This window comes from Dermochelys coriacea, chromosome 13 (genome assembly GCF_009764565.3).
Source record: "Dermochelys coriacea isolate rDerCor1 chromosome 13, rDerCor1.pri.v4, whole genome shotgun sequence".
In the NCBI taxonomy this organism is placed as follows: domain Eukaryota; kingdom Metazoa; phylum Chordata; order Testudines; family Dermochelyidae; genus Dermochelys; species Dermochelys coriacea.
The window spans coordinates 17,649,794-17,671,414 of record NC_050080.1 but is presented as its reverse complement, the minus strand read 5'-3'; the positions used below and the strand labels follow the sequence as shown (position 1 = coordinate 17,671,414).

The following is a 21,621-nucleotide window of genomic DNA, read 5'->3' as shown; positions in this document are numbered from 1 at the left end:
ATTTACTTCACTTGAGTGGACCTATGGCTCATCTAGATCTGTACTGTGTTTCCAAAAGTGAGCCTCACCGGTTGGTTCAGAATAGCGTGTTTCTCCCTGACCCCAGGCACTGTAAGCTCTGGTGCTGAGGACCGGTAGCCAGTGTAACTGGAGATCAAAACAAATCTTTGCATTATAGCATCTTTCCCCCAAGAATCTCAAATTGCTTCTGCAAGCATTAATCACACTGTACAGATGGGCCAAAGGAGAGGAGGAAGGACTTGCCCATGGCCACACAGCAAGTCGGTGGAGGAATAGAGTCCTGATTCTCCAGTGCCCTGCTGTAGCCGCTACATAACACTGCCCCTCCACTTTTCTATCACACAGTTCCCTTCCTTATTACATCTGTGTAACACAGGTGAAATGTAATTTTTGTTTTTAACATTTTAAGATCCCACTGTGGAACTGCAGGGCAATCCAGCACTGGAAATGACTGTGTGGCAGGGCTGCGGGTGTTTTGCTTGTAGCTCACTTTAATATTGAAATGAATAGCTTTGTTTTTAGATACTAACCATAAACAAGGATTATGAGGCTTGAAAACATGTTCTATATTGCACACCCACTACCCGCACCAGTAATAGCCTTTTTAGGTAGAGGCTGCCCATGGCTTTTAATGAGAACAAGTCGGGTTAGATTCTTTTTCCTCCCCCTCGTCCCCCTGCTTGTTGAGTATGAAGGTTGCAAAGATCTTTAGATAAAGAGCAGTGAAACCAACTGATGCGGTCAGTGGAGGCTAAAAAGTGTAATAAAAATGTAAAAGCTTGAAATAACATTATTTTGTTGGAAATCCTGGAGCCAGAGAAGAGCATCGGACTAGGTGAAATGAAAAATATCTGCAGCCCACAGTTTCCTTCCCAGGGGTGTGGAAAGAGACCCTCCCTCATTTACTAGGCTGTCTGGTGAATAACATCTACATTCATAGTTTTATAGAACTGAGTGAAATTTTTTGAACAGTTTAATCATGGAAAAATTCATGGGTTGACTGGAACTATTTGCACATTCAGGTAAAACTCCGTGAATAGTTTTGCCTGGGGGGGAAGAAAAATTCCAAAAAGCTAAAATGTTTAATTTCAATACTTTTGAAATGACACATTTTGACTTTTTTTTTTTTCTTTTCAAACTGTTTTGCTTAGAAATTTAGCTCGTGGTTTTTTGTTTTAAATAAAAAGCCACCTGAAAATAAAAGAAGCAAAACAAACAAACTCCAAAAGTCATTTTGGGTTGAACTAAATATTTTGTGAATATGGAGTGAAATTCTGGCCCCATTGAAGCCAGTCGGAGTGTGGCTGTTGACTTGAATGGAGTCAAGATTTCACCCATGGTGCCTTTCCTTTCATCTCTAAGGAGCTGGTTTGAATCCTTTCTACTTCAGCAGAGCTGGAAGTTGTTCCCATCTGTTTGCTGTATAGTGGTGTACGTGAGATGAGTTGCTGAGTTAATCCATTTCCAGGTGCATGAGAAACTGGGAAGTTAAACAGATTATAAAACATAGTGAACTTGACCAGTCTAGCTACCAAGTTGAGTCAAATAAGTCTAGGGAATTGGCACCAGTTGGCTGCCTTGTCAGGGAGACCAAGGGTTGAATGGGGTACAGACAGTGAATGCCCCTTGCAGCACCAGAGATGGTCCTTCCAGATAGGTCTGGGGCCAGGTGGGGGAAGCTTACACTGCTGCTGCCTATGTGACATCTGTTTAAGGATAGCCTTCAGGGCTGTCAATTCGGCACCTTCCACCAGCACTAACATCATTAGGTTATGTCTTTGCTGTAGAGGGATCCTGGAGCTCTCACTCATCACAGTGGCAGGGGACCCTGGAGCCCCAGCAGCAGTGGGTGCCAAGCTCACCTTCCCATTTTGTCAGGGATATTTTTAGTGAAAAATAAAACAGACTTCTGTGAATTTTTGTTTATTGCCCATGACCTGATCTCTGACTTTTACTAAAAATATCCATGACAAAATCTTAGCCTTTATCAAGGGCTTTAAGCGAATGGGCTTTCTGAAGTGTTCTGGGGTCACTGATGGCACACATGCCCATTGTCTGCCTCCACGCAGTGCACATGAATATGTAAACCAGAAAGGACGCTACTCAATCATTATGCAGGCCTTGGTTGACCATGGATAGAAGATCATGATCACCAACATGGGACATACCAGTAGGGTGCATGGTGCCGGGTTATTCCGGCGATCTGTCATTTTCAAATTTGGACAAGCTGGGACTTTATTCTGACCCAATATAGTTCTCAGTGAGGTGTCTGTGTGCCTAATTTAATCTTGGGAGCCTATCTTCTATTGCCTTGGCTCATGAAGCCCTACTCTGATGTGAGAGCACCTGGCAGAAGAAGGCTTAATTACACCCTGATCAGTTTCAGGCTGGTGGTGGAATGTGCAGTTGGCCAACTGAAGGCAAGATGGTGCAGCCTAAAAATCCATTTGGATGCCAGTGTGTATAATGTCATTCCTGTTATGGGGGGTGGGAAGGCTGTGCACTGCAGAGTTGTGATGAAGTGACTAGTGAATAGGAAGCCCTGTAGAGATTTAAAATTAATTCACCTTTAATCATCTCAAGGCAAGGTACCACTCTAGCCCTTAATGCGGCAAACCATCTGTGATGAAATCCTTAATGGGGGGGAATCTTAACGGGTTGATTATACCAATAAATTTAAAATCCGTGAGTGATTAGAATAATTCTAGCCTTGACAGTCATCTTGTTTCCATTCATTTCATTCTCTGCTCTCCACCACCTCTCCATCAATCCTTAAATCTCCTGCCACAAGGCCCCCTGCTGTTTGAAAGCAAAGAGAATTTCCATCAAGTTTCTGAGCCATTTTAGCTTTTACTTCAGGGTAAGAGATTTTGTTGGTTCTTTTGTTCCTTTCAATTGGATCTGTGGCCTTACATTCTTGAGGGGGTAATGGGGCTTGGATCTCTTTTTGGAGTGGTGGGAAATATTTTTATGATTCACACATTAGATGACAACTCTCCCTAAAGCTACCACGAAATGTTGTGCAAGTTATGGGGACAGGTTTTATTGATTTTTCTCCAATTGCTGTCTTGTGTGCAGTTTAAAGTATTTGTAGATGGACCTGAGCCGTGTTTGGAATGTCTTATATGGGCATGTTTTATGTACTGGGCTGGTGCATGATAGTCCCTTTTCACTTCCTTCTAGAAATAGGCTTTAAGGACTGGCCACGTAGGATGGAGGCAGGGATAGCATGTGAGGGGGCATATGGAGCTGGTCAGCCATGATCTCTGAGAAGGAAGGGGAGCAGGTGGGATGGGAGAAACACATGTGTTGGAGGGCATTGCCTCTCCAGTAGAATAGAGTAGACTATCAGAGTATTGACTGAGTTTTGAAACATTTTAGGGGAGCTCTTGTCCTGCTAAACTCCTCAGGCCAGAATGTGTGAGCCCTGGTGAAGAGGATGAAGCAGGCAGCGGTAGCTGGCAGGGGGTGGGATACAGCTTTGCAGTATTAGTGAGCACTTGATCAGATTTACGTAGGCCTCTCCTGCTATACATTCAACCCCCTTTCCCCACAAAGTACACTGGTTTCAAGCTTTAGCTTGTTCCACTTATGCTAATAGGATAAATATGATCAATTTGCTGGTGATCATGCAGGCTGAACTATCTGCCACTCCTAGAGGGGGGTCACTGCAGCTCCTGCTGAGGTACATTGCTTGGGCACTGCGAGGGAAACGTGCATAGCTAGTGCCTGGGTCACACCCATTCCATTTTGACACTTCAGTTCTCACATGCTATTGGTTTGGCAGCTGACTCCAGCATTTAATTCACTTATTGTTCCCAGAATGATTGTCGGGCAGTAAAACATCGGAGAGTTTAAAATAAACTCGGCAGCAGTGTTGTACTTTTGAATATTTCCTGCTTGTCTGTCTCTGTCTCTCTCTCTCTCCGCCTAGTCTGGTGCAATTCAAGCATTTGAGTAGCCAGTGCAGACTAACAGGAGATCCTGAAGGCTGCCTATGTAACCTGTTAGTGAGTGGTTCCTTCTCCTTGCCTGACCTGCAGAGAATGTGAATCTGTTACAGTCACAACTAGGGAGCCTTGGGTCTTTGGCCCAAGATGTAGCAGCTCCTGCTTGTAGCTCTGGAGGTCCCCAGTGTGATGGCCAAGTAGCAGCCATCACCTAAGTGGGGACATCCGGGACGCTCCAAGGAGTTTGATTGGCCTCCTTGTTCATGGAAGGGTAAGTGGTAAGAAGTGCAACGTGACAGGGCTGCAAAATTATCCAGTGATCTTAGGACAGGTGGTGGTAGGCATTTTTGAAATGGTACCAGACCTCAGAACACTGAGTAACAAGCACTGATGTCTGTGTTGAGCATGCTCTACAAACTGCTCTGGGGGCCGGAGCCTGGGAGGATTAGCTGTTCTTGATAGTCTTAAGCAAGATGTGGTGATTGCAGCTCACAAACAGCTTCGCTCGGGACATCCAGATAGGGAAGTTGGGGAATGTTCCTCTAAACATAACACAGGCTGTTTCTCCTATAAGCAGGGCCAAAGCTGGCAAGCGTGCTTTATGTTGAAAGAATTAAGCCTTTTAAAGATAAAGCTGTGGCCCAGGGGAGGAGGAGAACCATACAACATGTAGGACCTGTCGATGTATGTAGCCTGCTCTGTAAGATCTAGGATCTTAATTCTTCCTGTGCAAACCCTGGTGTGTTGAAATGACCCAAAGTCAGAAGAGAGAACATTTTGTTTCCCCCCAACCATGTGTGATGTATAAAACTGCACCCTGGAGCATGGCACCTCATTAAACCAGCAGTACTGCTGTCTCTGTACAATTGGCAGTGATCATTCAGGCTTCTAGAGAATTATAAAGCTAACAGGAGCAACAGATCATTCTGGCTATTTTGCTGACCGCTCTTGGCGCCAGAGCGGGGACTGAACGAGCCGTTGTGCTTCTCCGAAAGGGCAGGGCTCAGCCTCGTTGGCATGAGGTCGCGCATGTGTAATGGGAGAAGTTTGCAATGCTGCTGCCCATGCCGTACTTTTTTCTATAGCTAAATTTCAAGCTCCATGTCTGTCTGGCCAGCACCTTTTGTGCTAGCGTTAAGGGTACGCCTACACAAGAGCTAGGGTGTGATTCCCAGCTCATGTTAGACATACTCTTGCTAGCTCTCCTCAAGCTAGCATGCTAAAAATAATAGCATAGCTTGGACAGCAGCAAGTGTTGGCACAGGGTAGCTGTGCTGCATACAAGCCTGCCTGAAGCTTGTGGGTATGTGCTTGACCTGGCTAGCTTGTGCCGCCGCTTGCCACTGCCTCTGCTGCCTTGGCTTTGCTGCTGTTTTTAGTAAGCTAGTGTGAGTATGTCTAATGTGAGCTGGGACTCACAAAAGCTACATCTACACATCGGGGCAAGTGCTTAAAAGCATTTGTTTAAAATGGAACATTTCTCTAGTCCGTTCAGGATAAACACATTCAGTAACTTGCTGGGAACATTCAGAACCTAGCAGAAAATAGCTTAGAAGGTGACGGTGATGTTTCTGCTCTTTTTCCTGCCTTACAAATAGAGCTGTACTCCATGGCTCTGTGTTGCGTAACACGTACTCGTTCGGTGTCTGCAGCGTCCATGGACGACAGTGGGAGCTCTGCCCAAGGAAAGAGGGCAGGATACAGAAGAGACTAGAGCTGGGTGAATTTTTTTTTTTTTTTTTTTTTTTTTTTTTTTTTTTTTTTGGAGACACCAAAATATTTCGTGAATTCCTGTAGATTTCACCAAATTGTTTTGATTTGGAAAAAAACTTAAAACAAAAAAATCAAAACATTTCATGTTGACATTTTTGAAACAAAAATAGTTTGTTTTTTTTGTTTGAAACGACATTTTGTTTCAGAATTTCCTTCAATTTATTTAAAAAAAATCAAAAACATTAAAAAAAAATGCTCAAAATAGAAACAAAACTTTTTTGGTTTGAGCTGCAACAATTATTTTATTCCCTCGGCTGCTCAATTACCAGTGAACCAAAAAAATCCCTTATTCACCCTCCTAGTAGAGGCTGGTGATGTGCATCAAAGAGGTGAATTTTGCCTGTGCTTTGCAACTTATCAATTGCTTCAGTAGAAGAGGACTGATTGTGATCTCACTTTACACTACTTTTGCACTGATGTAACCCCACTGGTATCAATAGAGTTGATACTGATTCTCACCAGTGTTTCATCAGAATCAGGCCCAGTGGATGCAGACTGATGTCAAAAACAGAAGCTTCAGGATTTATTGGCTGATCTCAAACCCTGGCTGTGTGACTGGCTGCTTCTACAGAGCAGCCAGCTTCCTGCCTAGCAGCCTTGCTGGAGTCCCCATTAGTGATGGTGCATTATGCACTCAGGTACTGTCCTTGAAGGAGTTAATATGCTAATCCCTTCCCCGCACTTTTGCTTTGTTCCTTCCAGGAATCGGCTGCTGCACTGGCAGGCTATGGGGAATCCCCAGTGCAGAGGAACCTGGAGGAGAGTTCGCCAGCTGGACACTTGCTCCTGTCCTTCCGTTCACAGCTTCTTGTTCATCTAACCCTTCTGAACTGGCCCAGCGTCTCCAAGCCTGAGCCACATGATCGTGGCTTTGGCACAAAGATTGAAGTAACAACCCCACCCCACCCCACCTGCTGATCAGTCAGTAAAGCCCCTCTTGGACTGCTTCAAGGAGGTTGCCACCTGCTGAGGCTGAAATATCCACCCATGCTCCTGGCTCTCTGAAGAAGACAGGCTGACAAAGCAACTTCAGTCTTTTTCCCCACACTTCCTTCCATGAATGTCCCCTGTGCCTAAGAGCAGCCACCCTGACTTGGGCCATCAGTCAGTTCTCTTCTCTACTTCCAAGTTCCTCCTTCCCTGAGACTTGCCAGCGAGAAGCCACCAAATAAGAGAATTCAAAAAAGAATTTACAATACATGTATTGTTTAAAAACCTACCTAAGTAGCCCACAAGAGACCTGCAAAATGAGTCCACTCAAACTGCCTCCTCTCCGTACAGATAACTTCCCTGCCTGGAGGGCACTTCATTGCCACCCCCATTCCCCCCCATGCTTTTGCTATTTTATGTTGGGTTCCTGGTAGCTACAGCACTGGCCCCTATTGAAATTTGGGGCAAAGCTCTCATTTACTTCAATGAGAGGCATTTTGAGCCCTTAGAGACTGATCCTGAAGGGTGCTGAGTGCCTCCTGGATGTTTCTGGGCACCCTCCGCTCCCAATGGGCTGGATCCTGCTTCCACTGAGGTATATATTTATGAGAGGGTTGCTTGCGATAGCAGGGGACTGGACTCGATAACTCAGGCCATCCCTTCCAGTCCTCTGTTCATTTGTGCAAAGTTTCCATTTCGGGATCAGGCCTGTTGAACCCAATGGGAGTTGAGGGTGCCATGGAGAATGGAGTCCTTTGATTTCAGGCTTCACAGATGTGGAGATAACATGGTCCATGCTCCTTGAAGTGCCTAAAACACCTTTGGGGTGTATAGAAAAAGTAGCCATTTCATGTGCAACTGGGAGATAACTGTTCCTTTTTATTTGCACATGGAACTGTTTGAAGTATTTTCTTTATAATGGTTGGGTTTTGTTATAACACTTTCCTGTAGTAAATAAAGAGATGCTGGAGACATTCTAACAGTGTTTGTTGATCTGTTTCTATAGTGCCATCATCGAGCAGTTGGCCATTGAGAGCTGAGTCCAGCTAATCTTGCTGTCCACTTCTCTACCACAGGATATAGGACAAGGATGGATCTCTCAGATATCCAATCCTTAGTCCATTTAGAACTTCCAAAAAATCCCAAGCACCTTGCATGAATGGCCCCGAGAAGCAGACATGACTTTTTTTTTTTTTTAAAATGACATTGTTTATTATATTTAGTTTTTTTTAAATTAAATTTAAAAAGCCCATCTTTGTAGCTTTGCTTTGATAGGATCCCTCATTTGGACAATCAGAGTGGCACTTATATATGCTAATGTTCATTTGATGGACCTAAATAACACAGTATACAGTAGAGTTGTATAGGATAAAGGGAGATTCTGTATTTTGCCTACAGATGGAATACTCTAGTCTAGTGCAGTGGCTCTCAACCTTTCCAGACTACTGTACCCCTTTCAGGAGTCTGATTTGTCCTGTGTACCCCAAGTTTCACCTCGCTTAAAAACGACTTCTTACAAAATAAGACCTAAAAATACAAATGTCACAGCACACTGTTACTGAAAAATTGCTGACTTTCTCCTTTTTTACCATATAATTATAAAATAAATCAATTGGAACATAAATATTGTATTTATATTTCAGTTGATAGTATGTAAACAAGCCATTGTCTGTATATTTTAGTTTGTATTGACTTTGCTAGTGATTTTTATTGTAGCCTCTTGTAAAACTAAGCAAATATCTAGATGAGTTGATGGTACGCCATGGAAGACCTCTTGTTCTTCCAGGGATACATGTATCACTGCGCTAATGGTCTACTTCCAGTCTCACAGTAAATGATAACCGAGAAAACTATCCACTGCTCTGGGGCTGTTGAGTTCAGGGGTGGTTATACTCAGTGCTGTGATCTCTGTGGCGATGCCTTCGCTGCTAAAAGAGGTATGTATTTACATCAAGAGAGCTGACTCCAGTTAGCTATATCGCTATAAAATCCTAGTGGAGACAAGGCACAGGTACTTCTTTCCTCAGTCAAGCTAGTTGAGGCCAACCCTACAACCTCCTTCCCATCAAGGTAAAAACTACAGTGCCTTTTCTTCACTAGGGTTTCATTGCGAAAGCTATTGCCATGAAAATACACACCTATTTCTTGCAGTGAAAACAAAACCTTTGATCTTTACCTTTGGGTCTATTTGAAGCCTCTAGCAGCCCTTCTCTTCCTCTTGTGTTTATGATCTGCCTCCCAAGTCCTGTTTAGAGTCACTCAAACTGGCATGAGGTATTGTTCGGACTTCCCTGCAGAAGTGGGTTTCCCTTTGCCTGCCTTAGGAATTTGCTCTGTTTAACTTCTTTGTGCAGTTGGTGACACAGTAAACTCAGACAGTACAGCAGGCCTCTGCTTTTTAATTGTATATTTCAGACTCTTAGTGGACTAACGACTCTCAGTGAAATGACCTCATCTCAATGTAGCAAGGTGGAAAAAAATAGCTCATGCTTTGCTGTCTCTGACATCATCTGTGAGTAACTGGGCTTTATGGCCTCCTCAAAGATCCTTTCTGTTTTGTGGACAAAGATGTACTCCTTTTGAGGAATGGCGTATGAATAAATAACCAGAGTGCAGCATTTGTGCTTTTGCAGTGAGGAATTTCTCTGGATATAGAAGTAAGTCTCTCTCTTTGGAGATGTGTGATAATAGTAACTCTAATGGGAAGGTTTTAAAGAGGCCTAATTCTGCACCATATGGGTCCAAAGGGAGTTTTGCTATTCGCTTCAGTGGCAGCAGGCTCAAGTGCATGTTAGAAGCATTTTTCACTTGTAAATTAGTGTGTCTAATCCTTTGAGAGACCAAACCTCCACCTCAGCCAGGCTTCAGTGGGTACAGTAGTGGACTCAGCATTCATTCAATATAAAACTTGTGGCCGAATTAACTTTCTCTACAAAAATTCTATTCAGTCCCAACTTGTAATCTTCCAAAGCACCCCTCCCCTACAAATTCACCCCCCAGCCAACCAAGTGTAAATAGTCTGTTGCTCACAGTTTAGATTATGGTTAGAAAAACGTTAATGACATTGTCACTCTATAGTGGCTCCATTTACCAAGTGCCCATATGTTAACTGTACTATGTCTATGCATTAGAATACACATTAAAAGGTTGTTATAAACACTCTCTAAGCATTTATTACTAGAAACCTTGTGTGGGCTTCGTTGTGAGACTTTTTCAGGATCTGGTGGTTGCCACATGCCACAGTGACGAGCAAACCTTGATCGATAGAGGTGTATATAGTACCTCCTCGTCTCAGCTATGTGAGAGTAACCATGAGCACAGCTGTCTTGTTGATACAGATACTTCTATTCTGGCAGAGGTGAGGTTGCAAAGAGGTGCTGAGAAATTAAGAACCTGATCCTGCAAGTCCTTCCTCTAAGGAACTCCCCCTGGCCTCAATGTGAATTCCATGCATGGAGGGAGGGCTTGCAGGATCAGCCAGTTAAGCAAGCGGGAGGAGCGTGGTGATGGGCTATGGGCCCTTTCAGTTCTATGTTGCTGGTTCAAGTGACGCTCTGGAAGTTGTCACCAGCTGAAAGCTGTTCAGTGGCCCATGTGACGTGAAGGGTCAGATGTCTGTAGTATGAAACACAACCTGAATGGGTCCAAAGGGGCAACTCTCTAGGCAGTCCATGAAGACAGCAATGACTCGCAATCCATTGAAGTCTGAATAAATCCCTCATTACCCTCGAGGTTGTACCTTCAGCTCATGACTGAGGCACTTTGGTGAGATGATAACTTCAAATCTAGGGTTTTAACCAAGAAGGGACTTTTTTCCCCCATCCTCTCACTCTCAAGGGTCCCAAGAAGGGACTTTTTCCCATCCTCTGCCCCAGCTTTCCTCCGTGTTTGAATCTCAAGCGAAGCTACATCGAGGCTACATTCCACAGTGATGGTACCACCGCAAATGCATCAACATGTCCCAGAAGAGGGCAGCACCAGGCACTGGTTTAAATGCTGCCCCTGAGACACTCACTCAAATAAACCCATTGGTGAGGGGAAAGCACAAATATTGAGAGAGAAAGATCCCATTAGCAGGAGAGGTTAATGGAGGTGATGGGCCCATTTCCCCAGCAGTGACAAACGAATCCCTGGTCCTGCCTCCTGTCCCCGGGGTCTTTATCACCATCCATCATCATCATCTCTGTAACATCTTAGAGCCTGGATCTAAGGGAAGACAAAGCTACTGGAAAGCCCAGGCTAAATATTGCTGAAAAATGGCTTCAGATGGCAAAAAAGACAACCAGCTTCATATTGAGCAAAAGGCTGTTTACTAGAGATGACAGTTGTTCCCATGACAACATTGTGAGCCTTTCACTATTGGGTATCAACAGGAAAACAGCTCCTGCAGTGAATGGATGAAACCAAGAGCCTTAGCCCAATAACTCAAATTGTTCTTGAGCAACAAGACAATCAGGAACTGTTTCTTGTGTAAGTGTGCAGGGTTCATGTTTTAGCTATGGGCCTTTGGAGCAATGAATGAAGGGAAAAACCACAAGAATTCAGATAATTTATCAAAGTTAAAAGACTCAGTGACACCTTAAGATGTTTCATTAAAAACCACGTTCTTCTGTCTGTTCCCCAGCTTTTTCCCCACTTAATTTTCTATATGCTTGGGGCTGAGGGGAATGGGTAGGGGGACATGCTCAGTGGAAGGCTGAGGATGCTTTTCCTTATTGAAAATTTCAGCTTTTCATCAAAAACTTTCCAGCTTTTGGCAACTGGAAACCAAAAATTTAAGGCCAAAAACTGAAAGCTTTTGGCCAAACCTGATTCTCCCTCCATCCGCATCCCCCCGCCCTTTTGACTGGAAAAGATTAGCTTTTCAGGTCTTCAGCTTTTCAGTGAAAAGCTAAAAATTTATAAGGGAAGCAGACACTTTGCAGAAATACTTTCATGTAATTGAAACTCAGTCACAGTGACAAGCCAGGCAAAACCACAGGCCATTTACCAGAGTGGCGTAGAGGCCAGCAGGTTATTTCTATGACGGGGGGTCTGCAGATAGCAGGTGAGAAAGAGAGGCCCTAGGAATTTGTCATGTGCATTGTGTTCTGGTCTTGTAGCATAGTCTGTGATTTAGCCAGTCTTCTCCAGTATTGAAACACAAAGCAGCACAGGATCACACCTTACCATGGGGCCTTCATCAGTGTTGCCAACTCTTGTGTGAGTCTCACAATACTTTATTTTTCTTAAAGCCCCAGCGTCTGGATTCATGTGAATGTGAGAAGACCAACTTTCTTTTTAAGGAAAAAGGTAGGCTTCTAGCCCTGATGATTTTGGAGAAAAGTTTGAAAATGTGACCAAACTGCAGGCGAAAGGCTCAGAAGCTGGAAGGTAAATAAAAAGAACTCCAAATGTATGTATGTATTTATTTATTTATTTGTTTTAAATCTCAAGATTTTTTTTTTTTTTTTTTTTTGAGAGGTGGGGCAGGCGGTTGGTGAAGGATAATACTGCTTCATGTGTAGAAAGGTTTCATAATCACTCTGCTAATGCTAGCTTTGAGAATTTGACCCTTTTTTTGTCCTTTAAAACTTTTTGGAAACTTTGTTTTGGATTAAATTTTCCCTCCTAGATTGGGCTTTGTGTTTAGGTAATGAACCTTGTGGCAGTTGCTCAGGCAATTAATCTCCTGGGTTACTGAAACCTTTAGTTAATGTTATAAAGCACTTTCAAAATGTTAAGCATTACACAAAGTTCTGACTGTTACTGTTAAGGCCTTAGACTCACGTTGTACAATTAGTTGCTGTGGAGATGACTGTCATGTTGCAAACAGAGGATTATAATTTATGAGGATAAGTGTCGGGAGTAGAGGAGATTCCTAACCAACAAAGATTATTTTGTTCTGTAAATATACATCTCTTACAATTAACAACCTCCACTCCCCCCCCCCCCCCAAAAAAAAACTGACAAAGAAGAAACTAACTCTTTCACTCCCCGTTTCCAGATTGAGAGAAATAGATTGATTTCTAAACTGAGTTCAGTGTTTTCTATTAGTCACTGGCTTTTTAAATCTAGGAGAGACCAGGATATTCAGAGACTCCAAGTAGTCAGTGTATTCTGTCAAAGATAACTTTTTGTCCAGAGAATAGAAGGGTGTGCTGTCTTCCATGTGCTAAGATACGGGATGTAGACCTGAGGTTGAAAAGGATCCTAAAGGGAGCGGGAAAGAATCCCCTAATTATCCTTCATGTGGGAACAAATGATACGGCTAGATTCTCGCTGGAAAGTATTAAGGGAGACTATGCTAGGCTGGGGAAGACGCTTAAGGAAATTGAGGCTCAGGTGATCTTTAGCGGGATCCTTCCTGTTCCTAGAGAAGGGCAACAAAGGTGTGACAAGATTATGACTGTCAACAGATGGCTTAGGCAGTGGTGCTATAAGGAGGGCTTTGGGATGTATGGCCACTGGGAGGCATTCACGGACAGAGGACAGTTCTCTCGGGATGGACTTCATCTGAGTAGGGAAGGAAATAGACTTCTAGGATCGAGGCTGGCACAACTGATAAAGAGAGCTTTAAACTAGGAATTTGGGGGATATGGTTGGGAGATGTCCAGGAAATCTCCACGCCAGATTTTAGCATTGAGAGGGAAGAAGATGAAGTAAGAAAGGATACAGCCGTGGATAGGAGAATGTATATAAGGAGCGAGGGCGGTGTGGATACTAGTCTAATAGGTTATACTGGCTGTAGAATGACTGTGCCTAATAGGGTACAAAATGTGAGCGAGGCCAAACAGCAAAAATTAAGATGTTTGTACACCAATGCAAGGAGTCTAGATAACAAAATGGAGGAACTAGAGCTACTGGTGCAGGAAGTGAAACCAGATATTACAGGAATAACAGAAATATGGTGGAATAGTAGTCATGACTGGACTACAGGTAATGAAGGGTATGTGCTGTTTAGGAAAGACAGAAACAAAGGTAAAGGGGGTGGAGTAGCATTGTATATCAACGATGAGGTAGAATGTAAAGAAATAAGAAGTGATGCAATGGATAAGACAAAAAGAAAAGGAGTACTTGTGGCACCTTAGAGACTAACAAATTTATTAGAGCATAAGCTTTCGTGAGCTACAGCTCACTTCATCAGATGCATTTGGTTTTTTTCCACCAAAGGCATCCAATTGAAGTGAGCTGTAGCTCAAGAAAGCTTATGCTCTAATAAATGTGTTAGTCTCTAAGGTGCCACAAGTACTCCTTTTCTTTTTGCGAATACAGACTAACACTGCTGCTACTCTGAAACCTGTCATTATGCAAGGAAATGGATAAGACAGTCCATCTGGGCAAAAATTACATTGGGGAAGATAACTAGTAGAGCCTCTCCTACGATAGTGCTTGGGGTGTGCTATAGACCTCCGGGATCTAATTTGGATACGGATAGAGCCCTTTTTAATGTTTTTAATAAAGTAAATATTAATGGAAACTACGTGATCATGGGAGACTTTAACTTCCCAGATATAGACTGGAGGACCAGTGCTAGTAATAATAGGGCTCAGATTTTCCTAGATGCGATAGCTGATGGATTCCTTCATCAAGTAGTTGCTGAACCGACTAGAGGGGATGCCATTTTAGATTTAATTTTGGTGAGTAGCGAGGACCTCATAGAAGAAGTGGTTGTAGGGGATAATCTTGGCTCAAGTGATCATGAGCTAATTCAGTTCAAACTGAACGGAAGGATTAACAAAAATAAATCTGCAAGTAGGGTTTTTGATTTGAAAAGGGCTGACTTTCAAAAATTAAGGAAATTAGTTAGGGAAGTGGATTGGACTGAAGAATTTATGGATCTAAAGGTAGAGGAGGCCTGGGATTACTTTAAATCAAAGCTTCAGAAGCTATCGGAAACCTGTATCCCAAGAAAGGGGAAAAAATTCATAGGCAGGAGTCGTAGACCAAACTGGATGAGCAAGCATCTTAGAGAGGTGATTAAGAAGAAGCAGAAAGCATACAGGGAGTGGAAGATGGAAGGGTTCAGCAAGGAAAGCTACCTAATTGAGGTCAGAACATGTAGGGATAAAGTGAGACAGGCTAAAAGTCGAGTTGAGTTGGACCTTGCAAAGGGAATTAAAACCAATAGTAAAAGGTTCTATAGCCATATAAATAAGAAGAAAACTAAGAAAGAAGTGGGGCCGCTAAACACTGAGGATGGAGTGGAGGTTAAAGATAATCTAGGCATGGCCCAATATCTAAACAAATACTTTGCCTCAGTCTTTAATAAGGCTAAAGAGGATCTTGGGGATAATGGTAGCATGACGAATGGGAATGAGGATATGGAGATAGATATTACCATATCTGAGTTAGAAGCGAAACTGAAACAGCTTAACGGGACTAAATCGGGGGGCCCAGATAATCTTCATCCAAGAATATTAAAGGAATTGGCACCTGAAATTGCAAGCCCATTAGCAAGAATTTTTAATGAATCTGTAAACTCAGGAGTTGTACCGAATGATTGGAAAATTGCTAATATAGTTCCTATTTTTAAGAAAGGAAAAAAAAGTGATCCGGGTAATTGCAGGCCAGTTAGTTTGACATCTGTAGTATGCAAGGTCCTGGAAAAAATTTTGAAGGAGAAATTAGGTAAGGACATTGAAGTCAATGGTAAATGGGACAAAATACAACATGGTTTTACAAGAGGTAGATTGTGCCAAACCAACTGGATCTCCTTCTTTGAGAAAGTAACAGATTTTTTAGATAAAGGAAACGCAGTGGATCTAATTTACCTAGATTTCAGTAAGGCGTTTGATACCGTGCCACATGGGGAATTATTAGTTAAATTAGAAAAGATGGGGATCAATATGAACATCAAAAGGTGGATAAGGAATTGGTTAAAGGGGAGACTACAACGGGTCCTACTGAAAGGCGAACTGTCAGGCTGGAGGGAGGTTACCAGTGGAGTTCCTCAGGGATCAGTTTTGGGACCAATCTTATTTAATCTTTTTATTACTGACCTTGGCACAAAAAGTGGGAGTGTGCTAATAAAGTTTGCAGATGATACAAAGCTGGGAGGTATTGCCAATTCAGAGAAGGATCGGGATATTATACAGGAGGATCTGGATGATCTTGTAAAGTGGAGTAATAGTAATAGGATGAAATTTAATAGTGAGAAGTGTAAGGTTATGCATTTAGGGATTAATAACAAGAATTTTAGTTATAAGCTGGGGACGCATCAATTAGAAATAACGGAAGAGGAGAAGGACCTTGGAGTATTGGTTGATCATAGGATGACTATGAGCTGCCAATGTGATATGGCTGTGAAAAAAGCTAATGCGGTTTTGGGATGCATCAGGAGAGGCATTTCCAGTAGGGATAAGGAGGTTTTAATACCATTATACAAGGCACTGGTGAGACCTCACCTGGAATACTGTGTACAGTTCTGGTCTCCCATGTTTAAAAAGGATGAATTCAAACTGGAGCAGGTACAGAGAAGTGCTACTAGGATGATCCGAGGAATGGAAAACTTGTCTTATGAAAGGAGACTTAAGGAGCTTGGCTTGTTTAGCCTAACTAAAAGAAGGTTGAGGGGAGATATGATTGCTCTCTATAAATATATCAGAGGGATAAATACAGGAGAGGGAAGAGGAATTATTTCAGCTCAGCACCAATGTGAACACAAAAACAAATGGGTATAAACTGGCCACCAGGAAGTTTAGACTTGAAATTAGACGAAGGTTTCTAACCATCGGAGTGAAGTTTTGGAATAGCCTTCCAAGGGAAGCAGTGGGGGCAAAAGATCTACCTGGCGTTAAGATTCTACTCAGTAAGTTTATGGAGAAGATGGTATGATGGGATAATGTGATTTTGGTAATTAATTGATCTTTAAATATTCAGGGTAAATAGGCCTAATCCCCTGAGATGGGATATTAGATGGATGGGATCCGAGTTACCCAGGAAGGAATTTTCTGTAGTATCTGGCTGGTGAATCTTGCCCATATGCTCAGGGTTTAGCTGATCGCCATATTTGGGGTCGGGAAGGAATTTTCCTTCAGGGCAGATTGGAAGAGGCCCTGGAGGTTTTTCGCCTTTCTCTGTAGCATGGGGCACGGGTCACTTGAGGGAGGATTCTCTGCTCCTTGAAGTCTTTAAACCACGATTTGAGGACTTCAATAGCTCAGACATAGGTGAGGTTTTTCGTAGGAGTGGGTGGGTGAGATTCTGTGGCCTGCATTGTGCAGGAGGTCGAACTATATGATCATAATGGTCTCTTCTGACCTTAGTATCTATGAATCTATAACGCCACAACTCTCAGTGGGACCAGCACGTGCATACCAAGGGCAGGATTTGCTTAGCTGCTTGTTAAAAATATTCTCCATGCTATAAGAATAGAGGGAAGGCAGGAAGTTGAAAATGTGGTGCCATCCATCCATATGCATGTAATGAATGATCATAACATTATCCAGTTTTTTTCTTAAATCTAGCTGTGGTATTTGATCTAATGACTTCATGCAGCAGTGAGTTCCAGAGGCCACTCATGCGTTGGATAAAGAAGTATGGTATTTTCCATTACAGGTTGTAAATTTACCACCTCTTTAATTCCACTAAGTGCCCACTTCTGAGTCATCAAGGTAGAAAGGCTGTTTCCACAATGAGGTCTTGCCTCTGTTGAGGTCAATGATACTATCTTTCAGTGTATTTGGTTTTGCTGTTACTTTCTATGCTTCATGCTTGTTTACTTGAGGTTTTTTTGTGGCTTTTCATACCAATGACTGTGTGTGATTGAATTAGGGTGTGGGAGAATTTCCACACTAATGGGTTCTAGCTTTCTCTGCTTTTAAACCAATCCTCAGCCCATTTTTCATTTATTCCTTGACTCTGCACTTTAGACCCCGACCCCTGAGGTGGAGCTAATGCTGTCTGCAAAATGCAGGAACAGTACATAGTGGCAAGTGCTTGGCACAGTTGTATTCCCCATAAGTGCTGTTGTTCTGCCACACAGTTTTCTTGTGAAAATCTATTGAGGGAACTAGACCTACTTTACAAACAATGCCAGTGTTAAGACCATTTGGGAGACCCGCTGGCATCTCTATGACCTGGACAGAACTTATTGTGTCTTACTAGAGCTGCAAACTCAATTAGATGAGGAACCAGAGCTCATGTTTCAGAACATAAGACTCAGTAGGGCTCTTATTTTTCCTCCTTGGAAGTACAGCGTTGAACAACTAGCCATGCACATTCTGGATTTTTTTTTAACCTTCCTCTGAAGCACAATCTATTATCTACTTCTGGGGGCAGGATACTTCTGGACTGGAGGGTCTGATCTGGTTGGACAATTCCCAGGCTTCTGTAAATAATCTGCCATTCCACTAGAACAAAGCTAGTTCCAAGAGTTCAGTGTATTTTGGATTTTCAAGGATGCTCCTATTTTTCATCTGTTTCAACTCAAATCCAATGTGAATCCACCAGGCTGGTACAATACAGAAAGGAACCTGGGTGAAATGCACTAATTGGAATGTGATTTGAGGTAGGAATTTAATGCAGAGAGGACAGGTAAATGTGGTGTTTCACCGATGATACTAAAGGCACAGTTGACAACAATAAAATACCTAACCCCTACTCAGCTGCCTAAGTGCCTACAGACTATGTCAATGAGGGAAGAGCTATGATACCCCATTGAAATATAACCCCGGGACCACTAAAGGGAAATAACTCCTTGCAATGTGCTTGCTACCTCTGGCAGCACTAGAGTTGCATTCTGCTGAATTTCTCTGCCACATGTATCCAGCTAAGGATGGGTTCCAAATTGTGAAAGTGCATGGCTTTTGTGTGCTAAACTCCTCAGCACTCTGTGTACTAATCTCATCTCCCAATTGTAGGAACAAAGTCAAAAGCTGTTCATTTTCCTAAGGCAGAAGAGCTGAAATATTTCCAAGAAAAGTGCCACTATTTATCATGCTGGGCAAACTGGAAAGTGTGCTGCAGGTCTGACCGAACCAAACAAAGTGCGTGCATGCGCACGCACACATGTGGGGAGACGCACAGTGAATGAAGAAGAGGATGAAAATGGTGCTAATCTTTTTTTCTGCCTTAAATTTTTAAATCAAATGTCAGGGAGCTGTGCTGGAAACTATTCACAAAGGGAACGGGGGGGGGGGAGCATCAGGACTTAAGTCAGTCAGGGAGGGTACCCCTAGGAATTAAGCTGTCACCAGGTTGGAGGCTGCCAGAATGATTTGCAGTCTTTGCACATGGCTCCCTTCAGAATGTTGGTGTCAGGAATGTCCTTGTACAACAAGGGGCCATCTGCAAAGAGCTCTGAAATGCATGTTAAAACACAAACGTTTTAGGTACATGACATAGTTTATTCCTGGTCAGCTAAGATTCTTTCCTTCAGAAACTTCTGACTGCTGGGAAAAATGGACAAAATGAGCCTTTCTGGACTAAAAGGGGCAGTGACTGGCAGGTAACAGAGGAATCTGAAGGAAAGGCTTCCTGGTGTTTCTTTGAGACAGAAAATGAGCATGCAGAAAAACCAAACTTAATGAAAGAAAATTCACAAAACTTTAATGTTTTCTAACTTTTTGTTGTTGTGGTTGGTACTAGCGTAGATCTGTTTGGTAAATCCCATAATAAACTGCAGATTCTTTTGTGGCAGCAGATTAAAGTTGCACAATTCTACTCCTAGAAGTCAGGAAGAGACACATGCATGGTCATAACACCTACCAGCAGAGCTGGAGGATACCCTTCTCCTGAGACCTGGGCAGGAGGTGCTGGAAATGCTAGCTAGGGACTGTGGGTGGAGAGCTGCAGGGTAGGGGCTCTCCTGAGTTGCTGAGGTCCAGAGACTGTGAAAGGGGAGGAGGAACTGGGGAAGCAGGGTTAAGTCCCTTCTCTCCCCTAGCCACAGAGGACAGGAGAGGGATAGCCCAGCCAGCTAAACTGGCCATGCTGGGGAGAGTGAGGCAGGAGGCTGTCTGGGAGGATGCAGGTGGTTTGGGGGTGGTGGGTGCCTGCAGGAGGTGGGGAGGATTGTGTGAAAGATCAGGAAGGAGGATGCTTGCAGGAGGTGGAGAGGCAGGAACATCCCAGTTCATTCTCACCCACTCCCCCAGGCACACATCTGTCAGGAGTGGGTACCAAGTGCCCAGCCACTCCCTGTTACCTGCCAAACCCAGTGAGATGGGAGGCGCCTCCTCTTCCATCAAATTGGGTACTCCTGCAGTGCATGTGCATAGGGACCACTCTAAGCCAGGCAGCCATGCAGTTTGCCTGATCCGAACAGACTACACCAAAGTGGTTCACACCAGGGTCTACATGGGCAGATAGAGAATTGCACATTAGAGCACTCTCCCCTTCATGTACCTGTAGACCGCTCTGCAGTGCCACCCAGACAGCTGGTTAGTTTGCCTATAACTAGAGTGGCCTCTGCTTATGGTAACGTGCCCAGCCTTCGCTCTGCCCCTTTGTGTACGCATCATTGCACTTTTCATTACACTATCCCATCATTCATTGCACAATATTTTCTTGAAAGACGGTATCATAGCAGACAATTAGATAGCACTATGTAGCATTCACTAAAACCTATTTATTCTTGTATACTCTGTCTATATTCATTCTCATAACAGCTCAATAGATCTTTAGTGGCTTAGATGTTTTATATGCACTCTTCTCTTTCTAAGGGCTGTATTTCAATAATTAAGGCCCCTTATCCTGCAGACACTTGTACACATGCTAACTTTACTCATACAAGTAATCCTATTGGCATCAATGGAACAACTCTCATTAGTAAAGTTATTTGTAGTGTTGTAGCTGTGTTGGTCCCAGAATATTAGAGAGACAAGGTGGGTGAAGTAATATATTTTACTGGACCAATTTCTGTGGGTGAAAAAGGAGCTTTTGAACTACACAAATTCAGACTACTGCTCAACACTGCTGCTGAAGTTAAGCATGTATGTCAGTGTTTGCAGGATAGTGGTTTTGCTTAGCAACCACGTGCAATTTATTTTATTTTCCAGTCAGCAGCGTAACGTTCTTTAGATGCAGTTCAGGGAATGAGGCAGGTAACCACCAAGTTCATAAATCTCTACACACACGCACAGCATGGCTCCCTCAGATGCAGCTCAGGAGATGAAGCAGTGAACTACCTAAGAATGATTAGGGGTAATGAGGCAAATTCACTCATGTTGTAACACCTTTCTGTGAGGTACCACCACCTGGAGAGGCTTGCATGTCCTGCTTCACACTGGATTCTCTAGAGACCAGCAGACAAAGAAAGGATTTTTGGATAAATAGCCTGAGTTTAAACTGACTCAGGGCCTGCTTTCTTTCTAGCAAATGGACAGGACCTTCTGTCAGAGGGAGGCCCCATTCCTTCCTGGGAAAGGTTGGAAGGACTTGACCTATTCATGGAGGGTTCTTGTTCTGAACTTGTAACCACAGAAAAACCCCTGTTCAGGTTTCAAAGCCTGACTCCTACCAGATCCCTTGCTGTAACTAGGTGAGGTTGGGTGAGGGAAAAGTCTCTGGTAAGCTTCTTAGCATGCATGTAGGTTCTTTTTATTATTTTAATGTTTTCTCTGTAATTCTTTCACTTTAAGAATAAATGTACTTGCTTGAAAAGGGCTGTGTGATAACTGTGGACAATTACAGCTGTTCATAGCCTCTGAGGAGAAGGCAAAGCGGGCCTGCTTAGGCCATCTGGCTTGTTGGAGATATACCAGTATAGGCAGGGAACTGTGCAGCCTGGAAAAGAACTTGGTCAGGAGGGAGAGAGAGGTGACTCTCTAGCCAAGAGACGTGACAGCTGAGGAGACTGAAGCCAAGAATGGGTGCCCTCAAGGGATCATGATGGGGAAATCCAGGTACAGTTGTCTTAACAGACTGTGACAGTCTGTATATGCCAATTTATTAGAGCATAAGCTTTCATGAGCTACAGCTTGCTTCATCGGATGCATCCGATGAAGTGAGCTGTAGCTCACAA

General features: G+C 43.3%; 1 protein-coding gene across 1 annotated transcript in view; it reads left to right on the top strand.

Moving 5' to 3' along the window:
* The window catches only part of LOC119842379 (somatomedin-B and thrombospondin type-1 domain-containing protein-like), a 35,474-nt gene extending 27,820 nt beyond the window's left edge, over positions 1–7,654 (top strand). Inside the window, exon 5 of the mRNA XM_038370413.2 lies at positions 6,447–7,654. Within this exon, the coding sequence (XP_038226341.1) occupies positions 6,447–6,564 (118 nt within the window). The 3' untranslated portion in view covers positions 6,565–7,654. The remainder of the gene's footprint in view (positions 1–6,446) is intronic.
* The last annotated feature ends 13,967 nt before the right edge of the window (positions 7,655–21,621 follow it).